Here is a 24,126-nt window from a genome sequence, read left to right as displayed (position 1 = left end):
CATATGTGGAATGGCGATGGTGCGGATGGACACGGCCAGAAAATATTTCCAGTGACAGCTAACTGCCGTGGAAGAGTCCAACTCTGCTCTTATTAGCAGCAACCTGCAGCCCTGTCAAGCAGAAATGCAAAAAAAAAAAAATCACACCAAGATGCTCCCACACTCGCTCGCTCTCACGGGGGGATTAAAGTGGGCTTCAGCTACTAAGAAGCGCGATCAAAGCAAAACACCCATTCATGCACTTTGTGACTAGGTTCACAATTTAAGGCAAGGATTATCCTCCAATATGATTTTTAATGAACTTATGAGCGCCTCGTTGTTGCGCTCATTAACACCAAAGGAGAGGCTTGCTGTTTCTGCCTCTTCCATCACATACGGGTTGAGTCCCCCTGGGGAGAGCTGTCAGCCATTTGAAAACGGCAAACTGCACATCCACCATTAAATTGAGGCAAACAAGCTTCAGATTTAGTTTTTACTGACACTATTTGGACTGTAAAAAAAAAAAAAAAAAAGCCTGCTAGTACATTTCTCAAGGGGTTCTTATTTCAGGTGCAAACACCAGAAAAGGAAATCATTTTTCAAGATTAAAATGAATTAAAATGCCATTATTCTGTTCTAGCCTACTCAGGAGCTGGAATCGGGTCGCTTGCTGTTTCTGCTCCCTGAATGTCTTTATGCGAGTTGTGGTTTATAGCAGGTTGATATAAAATAACCATATCATACATTCCAAATATTTTTTTCAATTGCATTTCTTTAATGCTTTACAATGAAGAAGGCGACCCTGGGTTGCCGTGGCAATAAGAGAGACACTATACGCTTCACGCTGCAAGTAGCATTAAAGCTTTTCTATATATTTGGTGAAACGATAATACATTCAAACTCTATGGTAGCATGATTTTGATGAATGTGAGCGTAATGAACAAGCTGTCCACATAACAGTTCGCTATCTGCCTTGCTTTCATGTTAGCTTCACCCTGTGTTACCATGGCGACGTGCCTCCACAACGTGTAGAGGAGCTGTAAGTCGTAGCGTAGCGACCGCCCCCCTTCTCTCGATTCACTTGAACAGAAACTTTGAGGTGCGGAAAATGCAAGTGTTTGTTTGCCGAATGCTGCTGTGTATATAACACCACTCGGTCAATGCTTTGCGCCCGGCAGATGTGCAGGCACCGTGGCGCCGTTTCGGTCTGGCGGCCGTGTCTAACAGCTTTTATGAGCATCGTGCTGACTCTTGTCACTTGTTGTTACTGTTTTGTGAGTGGGCATGCCAGGTAAGTGAATCTGTCACTGCAACACTTTATATGTGGCCATTTAGAAAGACTGCTCCCATGTATCTTATCAGCTTGTCTGTGACCGCTATTGAGGCTTTAAGTGATATTCATGGCTACGGGTCACTGTTAAGCGTCTTTGTGGTTCGTTGTTGGCGGAACCCATCCTCTTTCAAGTTTTGTGCTCAGACCAAAGCCTGGTCTAATATCACAATATTGCTTTGGCGCCATCTTGTGGCATCATGATGTGGTGGGCAGTCGCTCTCCGCGTTCAAATTTGGATGACACACACAAAAAAGAAATCAAGCGGTGGAAGATTGGCAGTAGTTAGCAAGTAAAGCGTAAACAGGCTCGTGCGGTAACCCTCCATTGTGGTCTACATTGAGGTCTCTCCAGCCCTTTCAGCCAAGTTTAGCCCAAATGAGGCCCTCGGCACCCCATCCAACTGACCCAATTATATCCAGTCTGAAGGGAAAGATAGCCCACTTTTATCAACACGAGACGTCCACCCAAGCTCGGGCTGACTGTCCTGCCGTAGGGCTTCCATAATACCCCCCGGCCCCCATTTTTATTTTTTATTTTTATTTTTCTGACAAGACAGATGTGTATGAGGTTCTGTCTCTTGTGTGTGTGTGTGTGTGTGTGTGTGTGTGTGTGTGTGTGTGTGTGTGTGTGTGTGTGTGTGTGTGTGTGTGTGTGTGTGTGGCTAGCTGAGTATCACTTGGCAGGTGAGCCTTTTTACTAAAAATAACCGTCCTTGGTGAGGTGAGGATGTGGAAGACTGACTGAGCCGGAAGTCAGCTCAGAGATGCAGCATGCTTATTTTGATCAGGACATCCAGGGGTAACAAATGCAATCATCCATGTAATTACTGAGAAGCAAGATTAGCGTGGTTTTGTTAGATATTAAATAGATAAAACACAAATATGTCTGTTGGTGCGGCGTATAAAGAGGCGCTGCCTTGCTGAGAGCTATTCCATCTTTGGGTGGAGAGAATTAAAAACTGCCTTCTAGGATGCTAGTCATCTTATGATTCTTCCTGATGTTTAAATCTTTTTTTTAATAGCAATATTGTGTTTACCTGGCTATAGCATGGGAAACGATGCAGTATATTGCATATTTTTTTACCCATCATGGCTGTTTATTTCCATTCCTAGTTGAAGTTCACTAGAAACCTAAACATAAAACTCAGAATTGCGCATTATATTTTTGACCAAACACCACCTAACTTTGCTCCTAGCTTAATGCTAACACACAATGCGGAACACCATAGCCTATCACCCTTCAAGCAATGAACAATATTAATAGGCATATTCCTTATCCTCTGTGAAGATCAACTCATACTACTGCATCTTTACTGAGCAGGTGTGACCGTTTTTCTTTGCCTATAAATGCATTATAGTGCCCTCTACTGGCCAAGGCGCATACCCCAGAAGTAGCCACACATTGACGGCATGAAAGTCTTTTTCTTACGTATGTCTCTCTTCACCTCCTAATTGTTTGACAAGCTTTGAATGAATGACGAAGGGTCCGTTTACTCGCGGTGTCACCGGAAATCACTCGAGCACCTGTGACATCACCGTCTGTCAAACAAACAATGGGCCCGCTCCCGGCACTTGAGTGACTCACCGCGTCCGAGCGGTGATTGAGCCCGGCCGGAGTGGTCTTGATTGCTCCTCATCACTGACGGCGCGAGGGGAAGCTGAAGGCTAAGGAGCCTGAGAAAGAGAGCAATATAGAGGACACAACTTGGCCGCTCTACTTTTGCGACTCAGAGAAGTGGGACAATCTGTTCCTTGGTTGATCTCCAATTCTACTTTCCGGGGACTGACACACCGAAAATATATCTATACACTTGCGATGGCCTACATAAGCAAGAAGAAAATTGGCAAAACAAGGAAATATGAGCTGGATTCCCTATCGATTGATCCTTTTTGCGGCGTCTTGTGCCGCACTGAATATTCTCTTTAGAGCAGGTGCAGGAGCAGAAAACTCCCCACACATACTTCATTCTTGTCATGCCCTCGCACGTGTTAGTAGTAACCAGTGCATGATGTCATCGCTTCTGCTTCTAAACTTAAATCATCCCTCTCATCTTTTCTCTCTTTTAGAATGCGACAATCACAAGCTGGTTGAGATCGCTCATGCTCACGAGTGTCCCGATGTTTCGATACATGGTGATCTCATCTGAAAGAGACCCAACGCTGCCATCTGCTGCCCGTAGGTTTTTATTTGATTAAAAAAAAAATAGAAATCTTTTCCCAGCTTAAACCAGAATTGGCCAAGACGGGAGTTGATGTCAGCGGCGTTCAAAGAGTTAAGAGAGGCATCAAATTTTTCAAAACGTGCAATTTGCTTTCATTGATTGAAATGGAATGATTTTCACTCCATTTCCTACTTGTGTATCATAACTCCAAACCTAAATTGACTCCCAAACCTTACGAGCAAGTGCCTAATATTAAATCATAGAAGTCTTTATACAATCTTAATGCAAATGCAATATATATTTTTTCTACTTTTAAATTAATTTTCCAGGCCCAATGCAACCCCTTAGTGAGTCCAGTTCGGCCCACAACCCTTACGTTTGAGCTATAGGCTGAAACCAAGAAAAAAAATGACGAATGATCAACAAAGTCCTTATGGCCTTTTTTGGGTGTGGGGGCAGGGGCATCCTTGCAGAATTCATAAAGTGCATGGCAAAGATTGATTCGGAGGCCAAATGTCAGCGCACCTTCCCTGCACAGTTGTCACCCATCCATCCATCTTTGCTTGCAATGTTCTGAGCAAGCGCATCCGTCTCTGTCGTCGTTCTCGTGATGAATCGCTTCCTGATCTCAATTTTCTTTTAACGTGGATCTTCTGGTTCTGTGCTCTCCACATCCTGGCAAACCAAAGTCCTCCGTAGTGAGGTGTCTAAATCTTGTTTTTGCTCCTCATTCATCTTGCATCTCCGTTGTTCTCTCGCTTGTCTTTCTGTACCCAAATCGGATTCGTCAGCTTTCTGCAAATTACAGCTCTCTGTCTCTCCTTTCACTTTTACATGCCAATTTGTTCTCTCCTGCCTATTTTCTCAGCGCTCCCCCCGTCTTTATATCTTGCCGAGTGCAAGTCTCTGTCCATGTAGCTCAATATTGGATGAGATTTTATTCATAAATCAAATCCCGCCGCACCCCCCCCCCCAACCCTGAGCGCGCTGACAAGCGTCTTAATGGCACCTTGTGATTAAAGAGTCATTCAGCTTGAGATAAAATAGAGATTGAAAAATGAGCCAACACTTGAGATTTGATTTCTTTGAAGCACACACTTTGTTTGGGGTTCGTTTCTTCACACTTCCTTGAATGTTTTTGTCTTTGTTTACATGGTGATTACATTTCAGATTTTTGCAAGTGTCCTGTTGTGTGTTTATTTTTTTTTTACAGGGTCTCCCGAAAAGTCACTGCACTCTTTTAATTTTTTTTTTTTTTAACGGTATTAATTCAGACGGATGGGAGGGCCATTATTGTTTTAGGCATTCCAGTTTTGTAAGCACATCATTCCCTTGCCCATGGCTCACCAACTCACATTAGAGCTGCATTGCAAAAATAGGTTTTTCTGTTCAGCACCTGTTTGAGAAGCTTTCAGGTCGTCACACTGAGCGTAGTACAATATACGCTGTCTGGTGAGTTTCTTAAAACGAGATCCGTTTTTTGACAAAACGCAACCCCCTCCTCGTGTTCTACAATAGGATTGCAAATTTGGCACAAGAGTGCTTTTCTTGGCATTGATGACATCACAACACGATTGTGGGCCTGTGCCCCATTTGGAGTTGTGTCTCCCAAACCCCATTGTGTCATGAGATATTTTATCGAGCTCCATCTGTCCGATGTCACACTCCTCACTCAGTCAATGAGTGTTGCCCTGCTCCGAATGGCCGCCTTCGAGCATCTGTTGGCTGCGATTGCAAAGCGCCTAAAGCCATGCGGGAAAACCCGCATGTGGCATATGGAGGAGGCGCTGTGAAATCCCTTCAAGGAAACACTTGCAAGGAGAAAGAAAAGGGCACGCAGGATTCTCTTCCCCCTGTTTGACTGCACTATTGCACACTTTATATTTACGTGTAGATGTAAACGCAACCGTCTGATCTAAAGTCACACGTTTGATCCACTGGGCCACTCCTTCAATAAACAAAGGTCATCAATGTAACCCGCAGGTTATTGTATGGAGCATGGGGTTAGAAGAACATTTCACGATCCTGCGTACGTTCAGGCAGCCTCACTTATTTGAAAACAAGACCATTAAAAAGAGCGATGCAGCCGGCGTGGCTATTTCCCTCATTACCATTTGAGCTGTTGGCACTGAGTGGTGCTTCAAACATGACTCGGCTTCATTATCTCCACCGACTCTGAAGAACTTGACCTCATGTGAAGCTACATTGCATATCAAATTACGTACGGAACTCATTCTCGCCTGCGAAAGATCATCCTGCGATGCCAGTTCACCGTTTATGTTTAGCGAGCCTGCCTTTCATCAGCCTGCCGTTTCGCAAGCTTCCCCACCGGCTAAATGGAATATGCGCACCACCAGCTCGGTGCTCATTGAGGGCGGCAGTTTGTTGTTGCGTTGACTTGTTGTTGTGATCTAACGTGGCACGCGTTGTTAAGCTGCATCGTCAAATGAGTATCGGGGCCACACCGCAAAGAAGTCGCGCTGTCATTTTACGCAATTATGCTTATGTGGGGAATTTCTCTTCAGTGTGGGTCTGAATACTTGTTCGTTGCATTCCGGCGTTTCCCAACCTTTACTGAGCCGAGGCACGGACGCTAACATTTCCGGATGAACCGAAATAACCTTCGCAGATGAACCTAATTTGACATTCTCTAAATTCTTGGCAGACGTGAACGAACAAATGCCCATTACATCATTACTTAGTGATCCCTCAGATCGCATCCGTGTGCCGTGGCGCCGTGGTTGGGAACCGCTTCTGTTCCATACCGTTCGCTTTGCCGGGTTCACATTATCATTAACTTGGCACGACTAAAATCTGACTCACTTCTTTGCCTTTCTCCCACAGCATGTTTCGAAGGAATGACCCCCGTCTCTCGGGATAGCCGTGTTTTATCTTCACGACAGCTATGTCACTCAGCCTTCTCCGCAGTGACCCCTGCGCCACCAACCATGCTGGGAAATAACGAGCACTTTTATCCCGGTCAGGATGACAAAGACGACGGGGAGGATGAGGAGGAGGATGAGGATCAGGGCAGAGAAACCCGCAAAAGGGAAAGTGGACGCCACATCGAGAACGGAGGGTTAGACGTTCCGGGTGAGAAGGAGATGATGACGGGAGGAAGACAATCCTGGGAAGGCAAAGTCGGCGACGGGGCCAAACCGGCAGCCATCGTTGTCGGTAGGCAGACAGCAGACCGGGCCGGCAGGTCAGGCAACCCGGGAAACCGGGGGATCACTTATACGTCCAGTCAAGCCACCCTCCATCACCAAACAGCCAATAAGACGCAGCATCGCGGCGTGGGGGCCAATCAGCATCGCGCAGGCTTGAATGCGGCTCACAAGAGAAGAGCTCTGATGGAGCGCAGCATGACCACCATGGCGCCGACGGAGGATACCTTCCTGACAATGATGGTGTTCCGCATCGGGATTCCGGACATCAAGCAAACAGTAGGTGCCGAGTGTCGCCACCAACACAATGGCAGGCCATGACAGCAAGTTGCATGCTACAAACTACACAGGTCAAAGAGCCAATGGCCGAATACAAGGGCGCCGTACTTTGGCACTAATTCTATGGTATACCACTCGAGGGACCCCACAATTTACGAATCAAACTTGAGTTGCGGACCCGGTGAGGTCTATGAGGTACCCGGACTTGGTAAGCGGACCATTTTTCCACACTTTGTTGAAACCGCATCTCGTTTGACAGTGTTGTCAGTCTGGCGAGTGATGACTCCCAGAAGCAAGTGAGAGAAAATAATGAGCTTGACTTCACCCGCCTGTGACGGCAGACATTGTAAGCATGTGCCCAAGGGTCAATAACTAAACAACCCAACATGGCTGGCTCCAATTCACACTCAAAGCAGTTCTCGCTTGTGCAGAGGCGTCAGGTGAGAATTGACAAGCCCACACATCGCACAACTCGGTGAAAAACGGTGCCCCTGTGTAAATTCCCCCCTCCTCCCCGCTAGCTCCTTTACATGCTGGCTGTTCTACATGTCAGCTAATCTGCCCTCAATGTAGCAGTAATTGCTAATCATCTAATTGGATTTTAATGAGTTTGGGGAGGGATGGGACGCAAGGATACGGATATGGAATACGCTGTACAGTACCCACCTAAACCTCTGGAACATTGCTGAAGTGATGAGAGAAAGATGGCGAACACAACGCAAATAACTTGCCTGCCTTGGGAATACAAACTTCCATATTGCAATATATGGCAGAGGTGACAAAAGTATGCGCAAGCTGTAATTAGGTCGAAGGTACAGATAATACCAAAAAAAAAAAAAGTAAAGGTAGAAGTCACCGATTCATTTAAAGAATGCAAAGAGACGTCTTAAGTACATGAAACAGGGTTGAAGACGATCACCAAAAACGTCCAAAGCCCGAGAGCTAAGTCACGCTGAATTCTGGAAGCACAGCATTTTCAACAATTCAAACACGTTTTTTTTTGTTTGTTTTTTTACTGATCAAACTGGACAGAATAAATTGCAATCATCCCCCCTCAGTCGGGTAACTGCGTACTTTGCTGCTTCCGACCACTGCTTCTCTCTGCGATATAACCTTCCCTTTCTCATCAACATCAACATCAATGTTCTACTCCCCCAGCCTTCGTGGACGATCCTTCCTTCCCACCTGTGACATGATGATGATGATCAGCACTCGGTCTTATCTCCAGTCTGTTGCATAACGCGCACCACACGACAAACCGATAAGAGCACACATATGCCTTTATAATGTCATCTTATACGTCCTGTGCTGTGGCTGGCCCCTTGCGGCGGCAGAGATATCGCTACGGCAACGGGGGCCTGCCTCCTGTAATGAAGTGGTTGCCATGCCAATAGAGTTGGTTGGGCCCTATGAGTAGCGGACAGTGCAATGTATAAGGGGTGGATGCTCACAGGTGAGTGTGGGGGGGAGTCGAACTGTGCTGAGCTGTGGCAGTTTTTACTCACTGTTCCCCGAAATGGAACACGATGCATGGATGAATCTGGCTTAGACCTCTATGACCTCTGTTGTTAGAACCTGCTCATCCCCACCGTGCGACTCAAGACTTGATAAAATGCTGTCAGGATGTACTGTGATGCAATGGTGTTAGGAAAAAGCCCACGCGCCAGTGACCGTAAACTCCAAAAATGCATTCATGCGCATATTTCCAAGATTTTTTTGGGGGGGGGGGCAATGAGTCTCAGGTGGGTGTCAAACGCTCATGCGGTAATTTGTTCTTCCTCTGCTGGATTCTTGCACAAATTCACCACATGGGAGATACTTTGCCCCTTATCCGTCTATGGTCTTATTTCTCTGAGTTTACTCAAGCAGAGGATGAATTATTGAAAGTTGAGCAATTCGTATGACTTATAGCCCTCATTTGGCTCGACGGCATAGTGTCGGTTCATAATCATAAACTGCTGTTTGCGCCAAAAGAACCGTTTGCGAGTGAATTAATATGATGCAGCGCTGTGTTTTATTTGATGTTGCAGCAGAACCAGTATAGGAGACACTTTGTCTTGCGTGTCTTCAGAGGTGTGTCCAGTTTGACCAGGACTGCACGGTGTGGAACGCAAAGCAGCAGATCATCGGCTCCCTCACCGAGACCTTGTGGGACGTCTACAACTATGGCCTCTTCCAGCCGGCGGGGGAAGGCCGGGATGCCAAATTCTTGGAGGAGGAAAGGACCTTGCAGGAATACTCGCAGTCCTTTGAGAAAGGGGTGCCTTATCTGGAGGTAGGAAACAAATGTCTCCGCCCTGGAATAAATTGTCCAATGAGTTCCTTTGGAGCATTTCTATTTACGGCACACTTCTAGTTGACAATCTTCCAAACTCTCCCTCGTGTAAATTGCAGACTTCGTTTCCAAGATGCATTTTACTTTTGAGTTAACAGTAAACGCAATATTCAAATATTAAATGTGAAAGGAATAAAAAGCCAAAAAATAAATAAAAAGAATCTCACTGTGATCTTGGTGCGATATGGTGATCTTCCAACGCCCTCTGCTGGTGAAATCTTCAAATCAACATTCAACATTATTGGCTGGTTTTATTTATTGTGCTTCCAACCCTTTATTTATTGTGCTCAATGTATTTCTCATAGCATTTTGATCGAGGCTGTATTTGATTTTCGATTTTTTTGGGGGGGGAGGATTATGCAGCGGGCCAGTAACATGTGACTGATTAAAACACCTTTTTGCCTGCTCCTCAGTTTCGATACAAAACCAGAGTATATAAGCAGACAAATCTGGACGAAAAGGCACTTTCCAAGCTTTGCGCAAAGGTAAGTCAATTATTGAGTGACTGAAAACATTGTTGTTCACCACCGCATTCTCGTGAATCTCTCCTTCAATCACCATTTGCACGCTATCCTCTAATTGATCTATTAATGCCATCATTTTATGATGATGTTTGCAATATCTTCATATTTTCTTTCTCTTTGTGTAATGCTTTTCCCATTTTACGTAAAGCACTTTGACTTGTCTTGTACAGGCCAGTCTGAAGAAGTTCATGGATTACGTTCAGACTGGAGCACTAGAGAAAATGCTTAAAGTCCTCGAGAAGGGTCTCGATCCAAATTTTCACGACCCAGAGAGCGGAGGTGAGTTTTCAAATCGGCGGCTGCCCATTGTTCAGGTGGCGTTTCCCCACACTCCTTCATTTTCTCTCCACCTGCGAGCTAGAGACCCCCCTGACTGTGGCGGCGCAGTCGGGACTGGCGGTGGAGGGCATCAGGGCTCTGGTTCAGGGTGGAGCTCATTTGGACTTTAGAAGCAGAGATGGCCTGACTGCGATGCACAAAGCAGTCAGGGTCCACAACCATACTGGGCTGCTGGTAAGGACTCCAAGGTGACATCAATATGTATGGAAAGCCACTTCGGCACTCATTCTATGTCCTTGACATCCAACTTCAGTTCTTTGTACGAGTAAGCACCTTCTCCTCACTAGTAGGATTTTTCAATTTAGCGTACCAAACTACAATGCGAAGTGCCAGAGTTGTCTTATGAAAGAGGACAAAGTGTCTTCTAGTACAGGGACCTTAAGATGGCTGTCAAGGATATTGAAATAAATGCTCAAGTGGCTTTCTACATATTTTGTTAACAAGTGACTACCGGTTCTCTGGTTGTTTTTGCTTGCTCGCCAGGCCCTCTTGTCGTTGGGAAGCTCACCGAACTACAAAGACCGCTGTGGGCTGACCCCGCTGTACCACGCCGTCCTCACAGGGGGCGACACCTCCTGCTGTGAGACTCTGCTTTATTACCGGGCCAAGTTGGGGACCAGAGATGAGAACGGTTGGGAGGAGTCCCATCAGGTACTCTTAGACAGCTTCCCCCGAATGCTTTAACAACGGGAATAAGTTGTCTCTTGATATTTAGCCTGCATGTTCATGTGGTTTCCGGTCATATTTTGACATTCTTGAGCCACTGTCTTTTCTCACACTATGTATGTCCATTCATTTCAACGGGGAAAGAAAACCTGCAATACAAGTATTTTGAGCGTGGCCACGGAACGGACCATACTCGTATCTCAAGGCGCAACTGCATATTGTACTCCGTTACTCCCCACCACTGCTTCTCTCTGTGTTCGAGCCTCACCTTTGCGCCGCCTCGACATCAACATTCTACCCTGCTGGCCTTTGTGCACTCATCTTTCCACTATCTCTCCTTCCTCTCAATAGCACAGGGATGAAGAGGAGTTTGGAATGGAAGAAACACACAAGGTACCTTTCACGGCATCTGATCATCACTCACAGGAGCCAATCAAGCAAGGCTCACAGTGTACCTAATATGTGGACATTTTCGCACTTGTTTGCTGTTGAAAACATGACTCATCCCGTGCTAATTGCCGCTAATGCGTAGCAGTGATCTGTGTGTGCGTGTACGAGTGCGCGCGGACGCTCAGACGCAGGGCCAGTGCTGCCTTCCATCATGCCTCCGTGTTACTCTGATGAATGTGTGCTGCAAGCTCGTTGTCATGGTATTTTATTTTGGTTTGCTCTGCTTCGTGCTTTTTTTTTTCTTTTTTTTCCCCCTTTTACTCTGCACGTCACATAATTATTTTAGCCTTTGCAGGAAAATATGAGGAAACCTCTCTGGCTGCTGTCATCTGATTTCTATCTCATGATATTTTGCCTGTGTCAATTCAAAAACACGTTTGAGGTTCTTCTCTTTTTGAATTTCTACCCTGCTGTTTTTCCACTCTTATTTCCTTCTCACGTACACCGTTTGCCTACTTTAACACTGTCCCCCTGTTTTGACTTTGAAAGGCTTGCCAGAACGGCTTTGCCCAACACTTGGAGCATCTGCTGTTTTATGGGGCTGACGCCTCCTCTCAGAATGCCTCAGGGAATACCCCACTTCACATTTCGGCCCTGTACAACAAAGCAAGTAGAACTAATCCCCCTCGTATAAAAGCCACTGCCAATAGAGCGCATTATTAATGCTGATGGTGATTCCCTCTACCAGGAGAGCTGCGTCCGGGTTCTTTTGTACAGGGGAGCAAATAGGGAGGCAAGGAACAAACATGGTCAGACCCCTTTTCAGGTAAGCTGCCAATTTCAGCGGCACCTCAAACAGATTGCATTCGACTTTAGAGGTGTCACTGGGTTGGTTATTTAACTTGGTCGCTTTGAAATGGGCTGTCCACATTGTTTTCTGTTTCCAGCTGGCTGTCATGTCTGGTCACTTTGAACTCGGGGAAATCATCAAAAACCACAAAGATTCAGACATCGGTGGGTTTTCTTGCCCAGTCTTTCTTCCTTGCTCTTGTCCTCACTTCACACACTTCTCCTTATTCTTTCCAGTTCCCTTTTTGGAGTCACCAAAATATGTCCCCAAGCGAAAAGAAAGTGCCCATACATTGCCTCTGCCCTCACTCCAGCCCCACCCCTTACTGCGAGCTAACAGCGACAACACCATGACGCATTCTGATCCCGTGGTTATTCCCAACAAGGCCGCAACCGCTCCCAACCCATCTCAGGTAAATGAAGTTGTACTGCTATGCGGAGGTAACAGCACTTTAATTCATTTAAATAGGGAAACTTGATTTAACATGGCCAGACCAAACAAATCTGCTCCACCAAGATGCCACCAGATGGGGCCAATGCAGTATTTTTATATTAGACATGGCTCGAGCCTGAGCACCAAGTGCTGCAAATGACAGATGATCGGTTCTCCCTAAAAATCTGCAAATAGACAAATTCGCAAACTCCGGAGTTCTTGAGTTACAATCTTTGTAACCGACCGAATCAGACATAAGTCAAGGTACCCCCGCACTGTCTTGTTTTACACAATCTGCATCGACGTGTTTCTGCAGGGCCACCGCAGGGCTTCCATCGGCTTGCGAAGTACGAGCAGCCCCAGAAATCGCGCCCGCTCGCCATCACGAGGAAGAGGAGGCCAGAGTGACACAGAGGAGAGGCACCGGCAGCCGCGAGGCAGGCAGGGGTAAGGCGCCCGTGGAGACCGATGGCTTCTCCATCTAATCAGGTCCTTTTGGTTCCATTTATAAACTGTGCTGATCTTGAGTTGTCCCACTTACATTTTCCGACTAATTATTGCCACAAGAGTGTCACATTGTCGCATTGAGAGTGAGCAGCGAGTGAAGTTTTATTAATAGAAATGGAGCGACCAATTGCCGTTGCTTTGACCTCTGTCCACAGAGTGACCCCTGCAGCCGGTGGAGGAGGTCAAATGAAGCGACTGTACAGCGCAGTGCCAGGGCGAATCTACGTAGCTACTCGAGCGCACTCTGCTAGTGGAGAGAGACAGCTGTCGCTCAAAAAAGGGGACAAAGTTAAAGGTGGGATGAGCTCAACTCTAAAAAGTGGAAGACGCTTCATCTTAAAACTATCATCGCAAACTCTCTGAGCTTCGTTAACGTGTTCCTTGGCAGTGATAAGTGTCGGCGAGGGGGGATACTGGGAAGGAACGGCCAAGGGCCGCACTGGGTGGTTCCCCTCAGACTGTGTGGAGGAAGTGGCACCTGTCAACAAGGACAATCGACCAGGTCAGATGTAAAAACTGAAAGAACTTTGTACTGGCACAGAGCTGCTCGGAAACCGAGAAAAAAAATTTGATCGGATAATTTCGCCCAAAGGCAGTTAGGCACCGCGAAGGCACAGCAGGGGGACTGTAAGTGACAGATTTTCTTCAGCAATTGACCGCAGTACAACATTTGATTGGAACACAGGGCTGCTAACGTGATTACCACTACAAATGTGAGTAATTGATGCCCCCCAGCCCTGGAAAAAAAAATTGCACGAAAGCTTCATGCATTGTCAATGTATTTGTCATTCTGGTGAATTGCATCAGCCGCCTTCTGCGGGTGCTAGATCACATTGGCATGCTTAGATTCTATGCTTTGCTGATATCGGTGATACGGTGGAATTATCCTTGAAGTAATGATGGCCAGATGTTAGATTCACATGTACAGGGCCTACGCATTCAGGAAAGGAGCCATGAAAAAGTGTCGGACACAAAGCGATGAAATCAAAAAGGTGGCATACTTGTTTCTGAATGTGGTTGCCTTGCAGAGACGCGGAGCGGGAAAGCCAAGAGGAAGCTTTTCCGTAACGTGACGGTCGGCGCCTACGACGGCACCGACGGGCCCAGGTAAGATTCCACCCGACTAGAAAGCCCATCATGTCAACCGACCCTAATTCCTGGCCTCGCTCCGTCGCCCGTGCTCACATCCGACACACGATTACTACAGTACATACAGTCATGACGCCACTTTACACTCTCTTTTATGATACCCTTGAAAAAAAAAGTTTGAGAAGCGCTGATGTCAAGATTTGTTTCTGCCGGCATCACGTGACAACCTTGAAGTGATTGTCAGTGAAGATTCTGCAGAACATGGTGTCTGTGGATGTGGGAAGCAAGTGATCTGTCAGTTCGGTGGAATTTGCAGCGAGGAAGGAAACGCAATGTGTTTGTGGAAGCCCACTTGTTTCACCCGCTGTGCTGTTATGTCTGCCCTTGTGCTACATCCCGAATCGGCGCGTTCTCTTAATTCTTTTTTTTCCCTTTTTTCGGAGGGTGTTGTTGCAGTGAACTCAGCCATGTATGTCATTTTCAGCTCCTTCCAGCTACTTTTTTTTTTTGGACATAAGGCTGTACATGTTTTGCTTGGGCGTCGCTGTGCGTCCGACCGAATATGTCTTTGTGAGTAAATACATCATGTTACTGATGATGAGTCATGAGCAGGATGAGCGTTGGTTGCATCCCTGGGCTAGTGAAGGGAGCTTACCCTGAGCTTTTACAGCCGCTTGCACACTGGGACTGACGTGGCCCTTTTCAAATCGTTTTTGTCTGTATTAGGGCTGGAGATTTAATGAAATTCAAAATTGCAACGGCTGGCCATTTCTAGGAAGGGGGTGGGCATGCTCCATTTCATTTGTTCGGTAGGCTTAGTTTTATTTGTATCGTGTCTTGGTAAGTTCCTTGCTTCAGAAGTGCAGTCCACATATTCGTGGAAGAGGACCTTGGAAAAAAAAGAATTGCATATTAAATCGCAATATTAAGATTATTCATCCCTAACTTGTGTATATATATATATATATATATATTTTTTTTTTGTATTGTGTCTCTGTTAATGTCGCGGAGTGCTGCTTTGTACCGTGTCACCTTGTTCCCTCTCTGAGAGAATGTCAAATATGATTCCACATAGCAACTAAGAGAAGTGTTTGTGATAAAAAGCCCCACGATGCTGAAGTCGGCAAGTGTGCGCGTGCCTGTGTCTCAGTCTAGGGTGGGAATCAGCTGTTAGCCAATCTGTGATTCACCAACGCTGAGAGAGCGTACATTTGCACATCCTTATCTCGTTATCGTCACCCATCCCCTTCGATCCCCTGCTCTCACACTCGCTCACAAATATAATCCTCGAAATCTCATGTTGTCAAACTCCTCCATTGTCTCCACTATGCGGGGTTTTTGAGCATTGCTTCGAGATGCTCCATGTACTAGTATGCTCTTTGTTCAATTCAGGGCACCGACGAGCGGCACAAGGTGGCACAGTGCAACTTTTTGCCACATCGGTGACATGCAATTGCCCTTCCTGCTACGGAGCTCAGCACTTTAGACTACGAGCAAAGCGCGAGATAAAAACAGGTTGTAATTTTGTCTTTTTGTTTTGCCCGTGACACAGTCATCGAGTGCACTGTTTTGCCTCGCAAGCAACACGTAGCTTTGGCATTCTACTCGTCATTTGTCATTCTATCGTAAGGCATATCTGTTATTAGTGCGCAGGTATGTCATCCAGTGGTGGATAAAAAAATGTCACGAGTAAGACATTGTCATTCTACTCCTGCACGGAATTGTCTCACTAGTAGTGACAAAGAGCATACATGGGCAATTGTAATCAAAGCTCAAACGGCGTCTCATACAAGGTTCAGACCTGCGCACTCCTCCTCTTCATCCTCTCTCTCTCTCTCTCTCTCCCCTCCACTCTGGTTGCATGAGCTCCCGTTGGATGGATGGATGGAGGGGGGAGGAGGAGGAAGAAGAGGAGGAGGAGGAGTGCGACGCGCAAGGGAGGGGAGGAGGAGTGGGGGTGACATGGCAATGGGGGGAAGCGGTGAGAGAGATTGCTCTCTCTCCCTCTCTTCTCCGTGGCCATCAGTGGGGCCCAGAAACAGGAGCGTGTGGTTCATTTACAGGTAGCGGCTGTTTCCTCGTTCATTGGCTGGCTATGGATGTGAGGAGAGGACAATGGAGAGAGGGGAGAGGTAGACCAATGCCACTGACAGACCGTGTCCTTTATTTTTTATTTTTTTTACCAAACGGCGAATTCATGCGCCCCGCGTGCGCGTTTCCGTGTGTGTCATCGTTCCGTTTTGTGTCGGAGCGTGCGTAGCTCTGACGTTTCCCACGAAATGTGAAGTGGCGTTAGATCGTAGACGCTGCAGCATGCCAATTTGTGCGTCTCTAAACTCTGTGCTCGTGTGTGTGCGGCGAGAACACACATTAATGCATTTTAGTCGGACAATGTGGGTGTATCGCATTCTCTTTGGCTCACAATTACCTTGAAGCAGATTCTCATTCATAGGGGCCTGGCTATTTATGCCTGTCTCTTTAAAGACACATTGTATAATTAATGATGTGTGTTCCTGTGCAAAAGGATTACTTTCATGCCTATATGTGTGTGTTAATGTGCATGCGCCTTTTAGCATTGAGGGAAAACGTGGTTCTGCCGTAGCACATCGGATCCTGTGGGTATGCCGCTGATGTGCCTCCACTGACTATTTGATACGTCTCCATCCTGTGCGTGTGCGTGCCACGGACATCCATCAAGTCACACTTGTGTGTGTGTATTGTGCCCACACGTCCACTCCATACTCAGCAGTTGGTCAGAAACTAATTTTAAAAAAAAACTCAGGAAGGTTTGCTTTTCTGGTAGACCGACGTCACGAGGCCGTGTTACCCCCTCATACAAGTGGATGCGCAAAGAGCTCAATGTTATCGGTCCACCCACTCCGTGTTACTTTGATCTTCAGAGAGGGAACGCGTGATGGAGGACAGGGTGGGAGAAAAAGGAATGAGGTGTGAGGAGCAGATGGCTGGAAGGCGGCAAAGCGTTGGCGAATGCGCGCAAGGGATGGACCTCCGCGAGGGAAAGTGGCGATCGTCTTCAGTTCGACGCTCAAGTTATGTCTCACTGTGTGGATCTTTGGTCATCTCCTTTCTTTGGGGCTCATGAGAAAGCTTTTTTTTTTCCTTCTGATTTTGGACCTCATCACCCTGCAGTAACACTTAAACCCTTTTGTCGACCTTTTTACCATGATATCACACGTACAGACGTACGGTGGCAGTGTCTCCTGTGGCGCCACTGTTGAACTCCATTCAATTTTATTGAATTGTGCACTTAGAAAGAACGAAGCAATAACAAAGTTGAGAACAAATGAGAGACACTGAGACCATGGCAGAGTCTCAAGATGTGTTGAAAGTAAGACAGAAAAGGTGGGGTGGGACCCTTTAGAGTTTTAAAGACAAAGAGCAGAATCTTAAGTGCACAGGCAGCGCACTGCAGGGAGGGCTGGATTAGAATTTTCAGCTATGTGCTCCCTCTTACGTGTTCCAGTTAAGGGATGAGCGGCATCTGGGAACCTTTGATGCAGGACTGGCCCACTCGATCACACACAGATCGTTTCCTGTCAATTGGCCAAGGCAGAGCAATGGAGAAAACGGGCTTGAATGATGGTTTTTAGCCACCTTCCGTTACGTGCGGTTAATTGCTTATGAGGGACATTGATTTGAAACTAGTCATTCAATGAAATACAGCCAGAAAACTGAAGCTGGTGGTCAGACAAAGAACAAATGGAAACTAGCTGGATTTCTTTCGTGAATCCTGCAGTGGTGAAAACTCTTTGGCTTAAAGTCCCAGCCAGACATGCTAATAGAATCAAAAAGACGCTTGCTGGGCCGCAGTTTCCCAAGCGCCAACAATAATACGGCGATTACGTCAGCGTAACCTCTTTGGCCAATCTTGCTTGTAGCCTTCGAGCAGGAAGAATTGCTTGTGGAGGACGATTAGAGGCCTGTCCAAGCTCCACTTGGACATAATCTAAAGTGTCATGTATGTATGACTGATCGCGGTGCTGTGCAGCCGCCGAGGCCGCATCCTTGCAAAAGCTGCCAGGGGCTGTGAAAGCTCATGCGGCCGTTTAGCTGCATTTGCAAGTCAGCGCTAGCACTGAAGTGTATGCACACCTTTATTTCATTGTCATCTTTAACGCGAGTCAACTGAGGCTGGATCAGTATGGAATGCCATCCCAAAGTGCTTTCCTCCCATGATTTCGCTTGCTCTCCTCGTGGACCACTGCTGTTTATTTTGACGCTGACGTGTTTTGTTTTGCCGCAGCGTGGTTTCAAAATGGTGATGCATTTCAACTTTTTTTTTCCTCTCAAATTGACAAAAGTCAAATGACTCCACTATGTTGTTGTTTTTTCTCCATTTCTTCTCATAGTGACTACATCATTAAGGAGAAGACAGCTGTCCTACAGAAGAAAGACAATGAGGGATTCGGTTTCGTCCTTAGGGGAGCTAAAGGTGAGTGTCTCATCACTCGTTAATTTCATGTCCATTCATCTTTTCTGCATAATCCACAACAGCTCAGACTCCTATAGAGGAATTCACTCCGACGCCAGCGTTCCCAGCGCTGCAGTACCTGGAATCCGTCGATGAGGGAGGCGTGGCGTGGAGGGCCGGCCTTAGGATGGGGGATTTCCTCATCGAGGTGTGTATGACTTGGAATTTGTCATTTTTATCAGTCACGCGAGCAATACATGGATAGTGAATTGACCCTTGCAGAGCTGGCAAAAATACTCACACTCTATTCAGAAACCCCTGGTTGCAGATTTGGGTTCTTCCTGGGTAAAAAAAAAACAATAAAATAAAATGACAGACTAAAATGTATTTCAAAGTACAACATTAAAAAATATGTATATATTAGCATTAGATTAGTTGCCATCTGCAAATGATCCCAAATGTTGATCTTTTTAGGTGAATGGCCAGAATGTGGTGAAGGTAGGACACCGGCAGGTTGTCAACATGATCCGACAGGGCGGCAACATTCTAATGGTGAAAGTTGTCATGGTTGCTAGAAACCCCGAGCTGGAGGATACTGCTCGAAAGAAAGGTTAGCACCACTTTTCCATTGCGTGTTCATGATGCGACGATAACACAGATTGCACGTTTAGCTCGGCGCATGATCACAGTGGTTGCTTGTGATGACTCGGTGCGTGTGTGTACTGTACAAGAAAAGTAAACATCCAGCCTGCATTTGGCCGGCTTCCCTATGCAGCCCCGCAGCAGACGAAAAGGCTGACCCCTCCCGCCATTGCCCTGCGCTCCAAGTCAATGACATCGGAGCTGGAAGACATGGGTGAGATGACCAACACGAGGCGCAAAAAAAAAAAAAAAAAAAAACAATTCCAGGGTACGAGCTATTGTTTGGCTCGTGACGGGCTGATGAATAGCATTGGTGTCGCGGTGTTATGTCCCTTTTCATATTACTGTCGGTTACTGAGGAGTTGTGACCATCTCTCTGCACAGCATATCTGCATCATAGTGCCGCTTTCATTTTTACAGCGATGTAGTTCATGAATTACGTGTGAGGACGAACAGTGACAAGAAATATGAACACAGTTCATGATTGTTTGTTTGTTTGTTTGACGCCAGTTACCAAATCTGTTTGTCCCCTTTCCCCCCCGCCCCCCTGCCAAATGTGCCGCTCCGAAGTGGAGAAAGGTGGGAGAATCACAAAATCGTGTGCTCTCATTGTCATTTGCGCTCCTATCACCATCCCTCCTGTGCATTCACACCATCTTGTGTCTGAGTATGTACTCCATTCCTTCATCTGCCATATGAACCCAACGACACGGCACTTGGATTCACGCCTAATTTATATTTCCCAATTATGTATGCTTCAGCCGCCTCTCCGTGGAAAAAGAAAGCAGGTGAACATCAGGCTTTATCATTTGCTCAATCAGCCCCTAGTCCTTAATTAAGAGCTGTTTGATGCGAGCTTTTCCGCTCTCGTTTTTTTTTTCTCCCCCCTTCCTCTCACAGACTACGATTCCTCTCAGGGTCCTGATAAGAAGAGGACAGTCTATCAGATGGCACTGAGTAAGAAAAAGACTTTGGTCACAGTGTTTTTACACCTTCGGGGATCAAGAAACACTCCTTTTCATGTGTCTTTTTTGTTTGTTGTTGTTTTGGAAGATAAACTGGATGAAATCTTGGCTGCTGCCCAGCACACGATTGCATCAGACAACCAAGGCCAGAGAGGTCACGGAGGCAAGAGGGACCGGAGCAAGAGTATCGTTCCCAATGTTTCCAATGAGGTATTTTCCTCCAGTTCTCTCATGATGCTAAAATTTTGCATGATTTATTTTGGACGTACTCCTATTCCTTCCAAGGTGTCAGCTGTAGACTTCATTCTCACTCCTGCAGAGCGAGTTTCTGCTCTGCTCCGGGCAACCGCACAGATTTAATCATGCGGCCTTTCTTTGTCTTGTATCTGTGGGGATGCTCTGCTGCCCTCGCAGCACTTGAAAATGATTGGCAATGAGCTACCCACACATTTGCTTAAGTCTGAGTCAGGTTGTGTCCATTCATCTACTCTGTTGTTTGGTGCACCACCAATACTGAAGGTGGATTTTTTAAAAATATTGTAATGTGTTAAAATAAGCCAGTCAGAGTTTTTATTTGATGATGTGTTCATAAATGTCTGACCTTCCAGCATTCCAATTATGTTAAAATGTTCTTTTCCTCTTTTAATGATCTTTGAAACCTGAAGCCAACGTTCGAGCTGCAGTCCACGGCAAATCCCAGACCAGGTTTTACTTACAACCATGCCCACTTTCAACCAGCGCAGCATGCAGTCATGATGCGTCAGAAATCCATTGGTAAGACGACATATCAAATAAAGATTGATATTTTTCCCTGGCAGCCAATACCTGCGTAACGCGATTAGCAGGCTCTTTCATTCAACCTTGTTTGTAACGGCCTTTGTTGTTGTACTCAGGTATAACTGAAGAGGAGAGGCAGTACCTTCATCCACCGGCGATGAAGTTGGCTCGTAGCTTGTCAGTGCCAGGACCGGAAGAAATCCCCCCTCCCCCGAATACATCGGCACCTGAGCCGCCATTATCTGCCGGCCCTCACCCTGGGAGGGGTCCTGCCATGCCCATCCCTCCTGTCTCTGAAGCCCACTTCCAGCCGCAGTCCCAACCAGGCCATCCTAATCAGTCAGGCTGGGAAAGAGGAGGCGGGCTGAACCAGCAGGTTATGGTCACCACGCTCCGCAGACAATCAGAAGGGCTGTGCGCCAGGGAGCAAGAGGCACCCAGGCGAGGTGGCGGCAAGATGGGGGGCTTGAGAAGAGGCTACAGTAGCGCGACACCACCAACAAGCGCGAAACCTAAAACCCAACAAAATGTTCCACATCATTCACACGGAGCCGCTAAGGAGCAAAGCGGCGGGACCGGCAGGGGTGCGGCACGCAGGGGGGGTCGGGGCGCTCTGACGAAACAGTCGAAAGTTGAGGAGGGACCACGACAGCACCGTGGGAAAGGCGGCGCAGCCAAAGAGAAGACGTCCATCCCCATCCCAACCATCATTATCAAAGCGCCCTCCACCAGCAGCAGCGGTCGAAGCAGCCAGGGTAGCAGCATGGAAGCCGAAGTCTCGCAGGATGCAGAGGAGCACGCCTCCCCTCAACCGTCTCTGGATAGCCCCAATTGCACTCTGCCGTCACCTCTCACCTCTACGCCACCTCAGCCGCCGACGTCCACCTCCTTGCCTCAATCGACCGTCACTGCTCCCCTTTCTTTGAAGCAAAACCCGGAGAACATAGACTACTCGTCAGCGTCCGGTACGACTTATGGAGGCGGAGGCGCGCGCAGGGAGAGGGAACGTTTCCGTGACATGAGAAGAAAAAGTGCTTCTTTCTTCCTCTCGTCTGAGGAGGACATGCAGGGGGAGGTGGGAGGCGGTGTTGGCGAAGGCGGGGAACCACTAAATGCAAGGATTCAGCCATTACAGAGCTCACACATGGAAGTACCAACTCCTCGCCTGCGGCCCTCCAAGTCCATTGATGAGGGCGTGTTTTCTGGAGACAATTATGTCCACTACTCCAGCAGCATGCCTCCAGCCTTTGGCCTGCCTGAGTATTCTTCTCCCGTCCTCAATCAGGATGGACAACCAAGGTCAGCGCCGTCCACGTATGGCAGCCAGTCAGCCACCACTTTCATCCACCCGCTCACCGGCAAGGTTCTGGATCCTTCATCGCCACTCGGACTCGCGCTCGCCGCGAGGGAAAGGGCCCTCAAGGATGACCGCAGGACTCGCCGAGAGGAGAGACACTTTGGTCGACAGCTGTCCACAGTGGGAGCGTTTACCGCCCCCGCTCAGACTCCAACACCCTCCCTTTTTGCAACCCCCACGCAGTCGACTTACACGTCCCCCGTTTCCCTTCACTTGACCTCCCCCACCAATACCGCCAGCACCTCGCCCGCTTCCCAAAGTCGGCCTCAGTCGCCCAGGATCTTACGCGTAGGGGGAGGAGGAGAGAAGATGGAGCGAGAAAAGGACCCGGGCCATCGAGAGGGCCTGAGAGTTCGCTTCTCAGAGGACAGAAACAGCCAATACTCCGGCCAGTATTACTCCCCAAACAGCAGGGAGAGAGAAAAAGAGGCCCCCGATAGCAGACCCGCTCCACCCGTGCAGCCTCCGCCACCCCCGTCTCAGCCCGCCCCGCGCAGGCCATCCTTCCTGCAGATGGAAAACAGTCCGAACACCAACTACATCCCTCAGTACGCGGTCCCTACAGCACCCCATGCGATGGCAGAGACCAAAGGGGAACATCTGGGAATGATGCATCTGCCCCCCCCGGCTCCCTCAATAGATGTCGATGAGGAGTTTGTCTTTGCAGACCCTTTGCCACCTCCGTTACAGTTCGCCAATGGCAAGAACGGAAGAGTGAAGGACTACTACCCGAACGTGAGTCAACGAGCCGCCGCTCCGCCGCCGCCTCCTCTCCCGCCTCCCAAGACCCCGAGCGTTCCTCAAACCTCTTCGCAGGGCGGGGACTCCGCCACCTCCAGCCTTACCTCCTACGACAGTGAGGTGGCCACCCTGACGCAGGCCGCTCTCTCGCCGTCTTTACCTTCCCCCGCTCTGCCTGCCACCAACCTACACCGACCCCACCCCGTGTCCCTTTCTCATTCGTATTACAGTGGCTCCAACGAGCCGTCGGCGGGGCGTGACGCCACAGCTCACGACAGAGGCGCGGCCGCCCTCACCACGACCATGACGTACGCCACTACGACCATGACGGCCAGCGCGGCCGCCACGACCTCGACGGTCTCCGACTACGGCGTGCCTGCGGGAGGAACCAAGGCCGGCTTCGGCCCAGGGGGCAGGGCTGCGAACCATATTCACCACCATGCTAGTGTCCCCGACGGTGGAGGATGGCAGGATGCGGTGGTGGATTCTGGGATCGAAGAGCTGGACAGCCACAGCAGCAGTGACCACCATATCGAAATGTTGGGATTGACTGGGCTCAGAGGAGACAGGGGTGGCATCGGAGGAGATGTCGCAGGCGGCGAGGGTCGAAAAAGGGCCGTGCTGCAGGACCCTTCTCCAGCTTACCCTGGCGGACAAACCTTTGAGGTACAGAACAGCAAATTGGCGAACACGACTCATTATAGGGAGGGAACGGGGAAGGTCCTGCCTGTTGCACTACGCCGGCAAAACAGCACCAACCCCGCTCCTCTGCAACTGCAGAGACAAAACATCCCAGGCAATATCCGACTCGATGGGGCCCTACCCGACCAAAGAAAACTTTTGCAGTCTCGGCCCAAAACGGAGGATGACTTCAGCGCGACGTTGGCGGCCTGCTTGGACAGGCCTATTGACGCTCGCTCGGCTGGCTGGGGCGAGGTCGGAGAACACGAGCAGCTCCGGAGATCCGGCGTGGCGTTGGACGCGCGCAGGCTCCATTCGCCTCTCTCGGGTGTCAAGGCCAGCATCATCAATGAGCTCAGCTCCAAACTTCACCAAATGAGTAGCATGAGGAGCATGGACGACTGGAGCCAAACCCCCAAATCTCCCACCATGCACAGGTTGGTTCTTTTTCATGTTGGAGATTCATTATCATTCATTCTT

At 48.1% G+C, this 24,126-nt stretch overlaps 1 protein-coding gene across 1 annotated transcript in view; it reads left to right on the top strand.

Annotated features, from left to right (window-relative positions):
- Window positions 1–24,126, top strand: part of LOC147190221 (SH3 and multiple ankyrin repeat domains protein 1-like) — a 29,971-nt gene that overhangs the window by 1,967 nt on the left and 3,878 nt on the right. Inside the window, exons 2-26 of the mRNA XM_086138173.1 lie at window positions 6,318–6,919; window positions 8,991–9,194; window positions 9,668–9,739; window positions 9,949–10,057; window positions 10,140–10,291; window positions 10,601–10,768; window positions 11,135–11,176; window positions 11,723–11,839; window positions 11,922–11,999; window positions 12,121–12,187; window positions 12,260–12,435; window positions 12,772–12,902; window positions 13,118–13,257; window positions 13,351–13,464; window positions 13,991–14,069; window positions 18,422–18,504; window positions 18,567–18,691; window positions 18,958–19,093; window positions 19,259–19,339; window positions 19,696–19,704; window positions 19,887–19,913; window positions 20,026–20,082; window positions 20,179–20,300; window positions 20,756–20,864; window positions 20,984–24,083. Of these exons, the coding sequence (XP_085994299.1) occupies window positions 6,332–6,919; window positions 8,991–9,194; window positions 9,668–9,739; window positions 9,949–10,057; window positions 10,140–10,291; window positions 10,601–10,768; window positions 11,135–11,176; window positions 11,723–11,839; window positions 11,922–11,999; window positions 12,121–12,187; window positions 12,260–12,435; window positions 12,772–12,902; window positions 13,118–13,257; window positions 13,351–13,464; window positions 13,991–14,069; window positions 18,422–18,504; window positions 18,567–18,691; window positions 18,958–19,093; window positions 19,259–19,339; window positions 19,696–19,704; window positions 19,887–19,913; window positions 20,026–20,082; window positions 20,179–20,300; window positions 20,756–20,864; window positions 20,984–24,083 (6,086 nt within the window). The 5' untranslated portion in view covers window positions 6,318–6,331. The remainder of the gene's footprint in view (window positions 1–6,317; window positions 6,920–8,990; window positions 9,195–9,667; window positions 9,740–9,948; window positions 10,058–10,139; window positions 10,292–10,600; window positions 10,769–11,134; window positions 11,177–11,722; window positions 11,840–11,921; window positions 12,000–12,120; window positions 12,188–12,259; window positions 12,436–12,771; window positions 12,903–13,117; window positions 13,258–13,350; window positions 13,465–13,990; window positions 14,070–18,421; window positions 18,505–18,566; window positions 18,692–18,957; window positions 19,094–19,258; window positions 19,340–19,695; window positions 19,705–19,886; window positions 19,914–20,025; window positions 20,083–20,178; window positions 20,301–20,755; window positions 20,865–20,983; window positions 24,084–24,126) is intronic.

This window comes from Hippocampus guttulatus, chromosome 19 (assembly GCF_054856545.1).
Source record: "Hippocampus guttulatus isolate MCC_2025c chromosome 19, RoL_Hgut_1.0, whole genome shotgun sequence".
Taxonomy (NCBI): domain Eukaryota; kingdom Metazoa; phylum Chordata; class Actinopteri; order Syngnathiformes; family Syngnathidae; genus Hippocampus; species Hippocampus guttulatus.
Note: the sequence above shows the minus strand (reverse complement) of the source record. Positions and strands in the feature narration are given on the sequence as shown.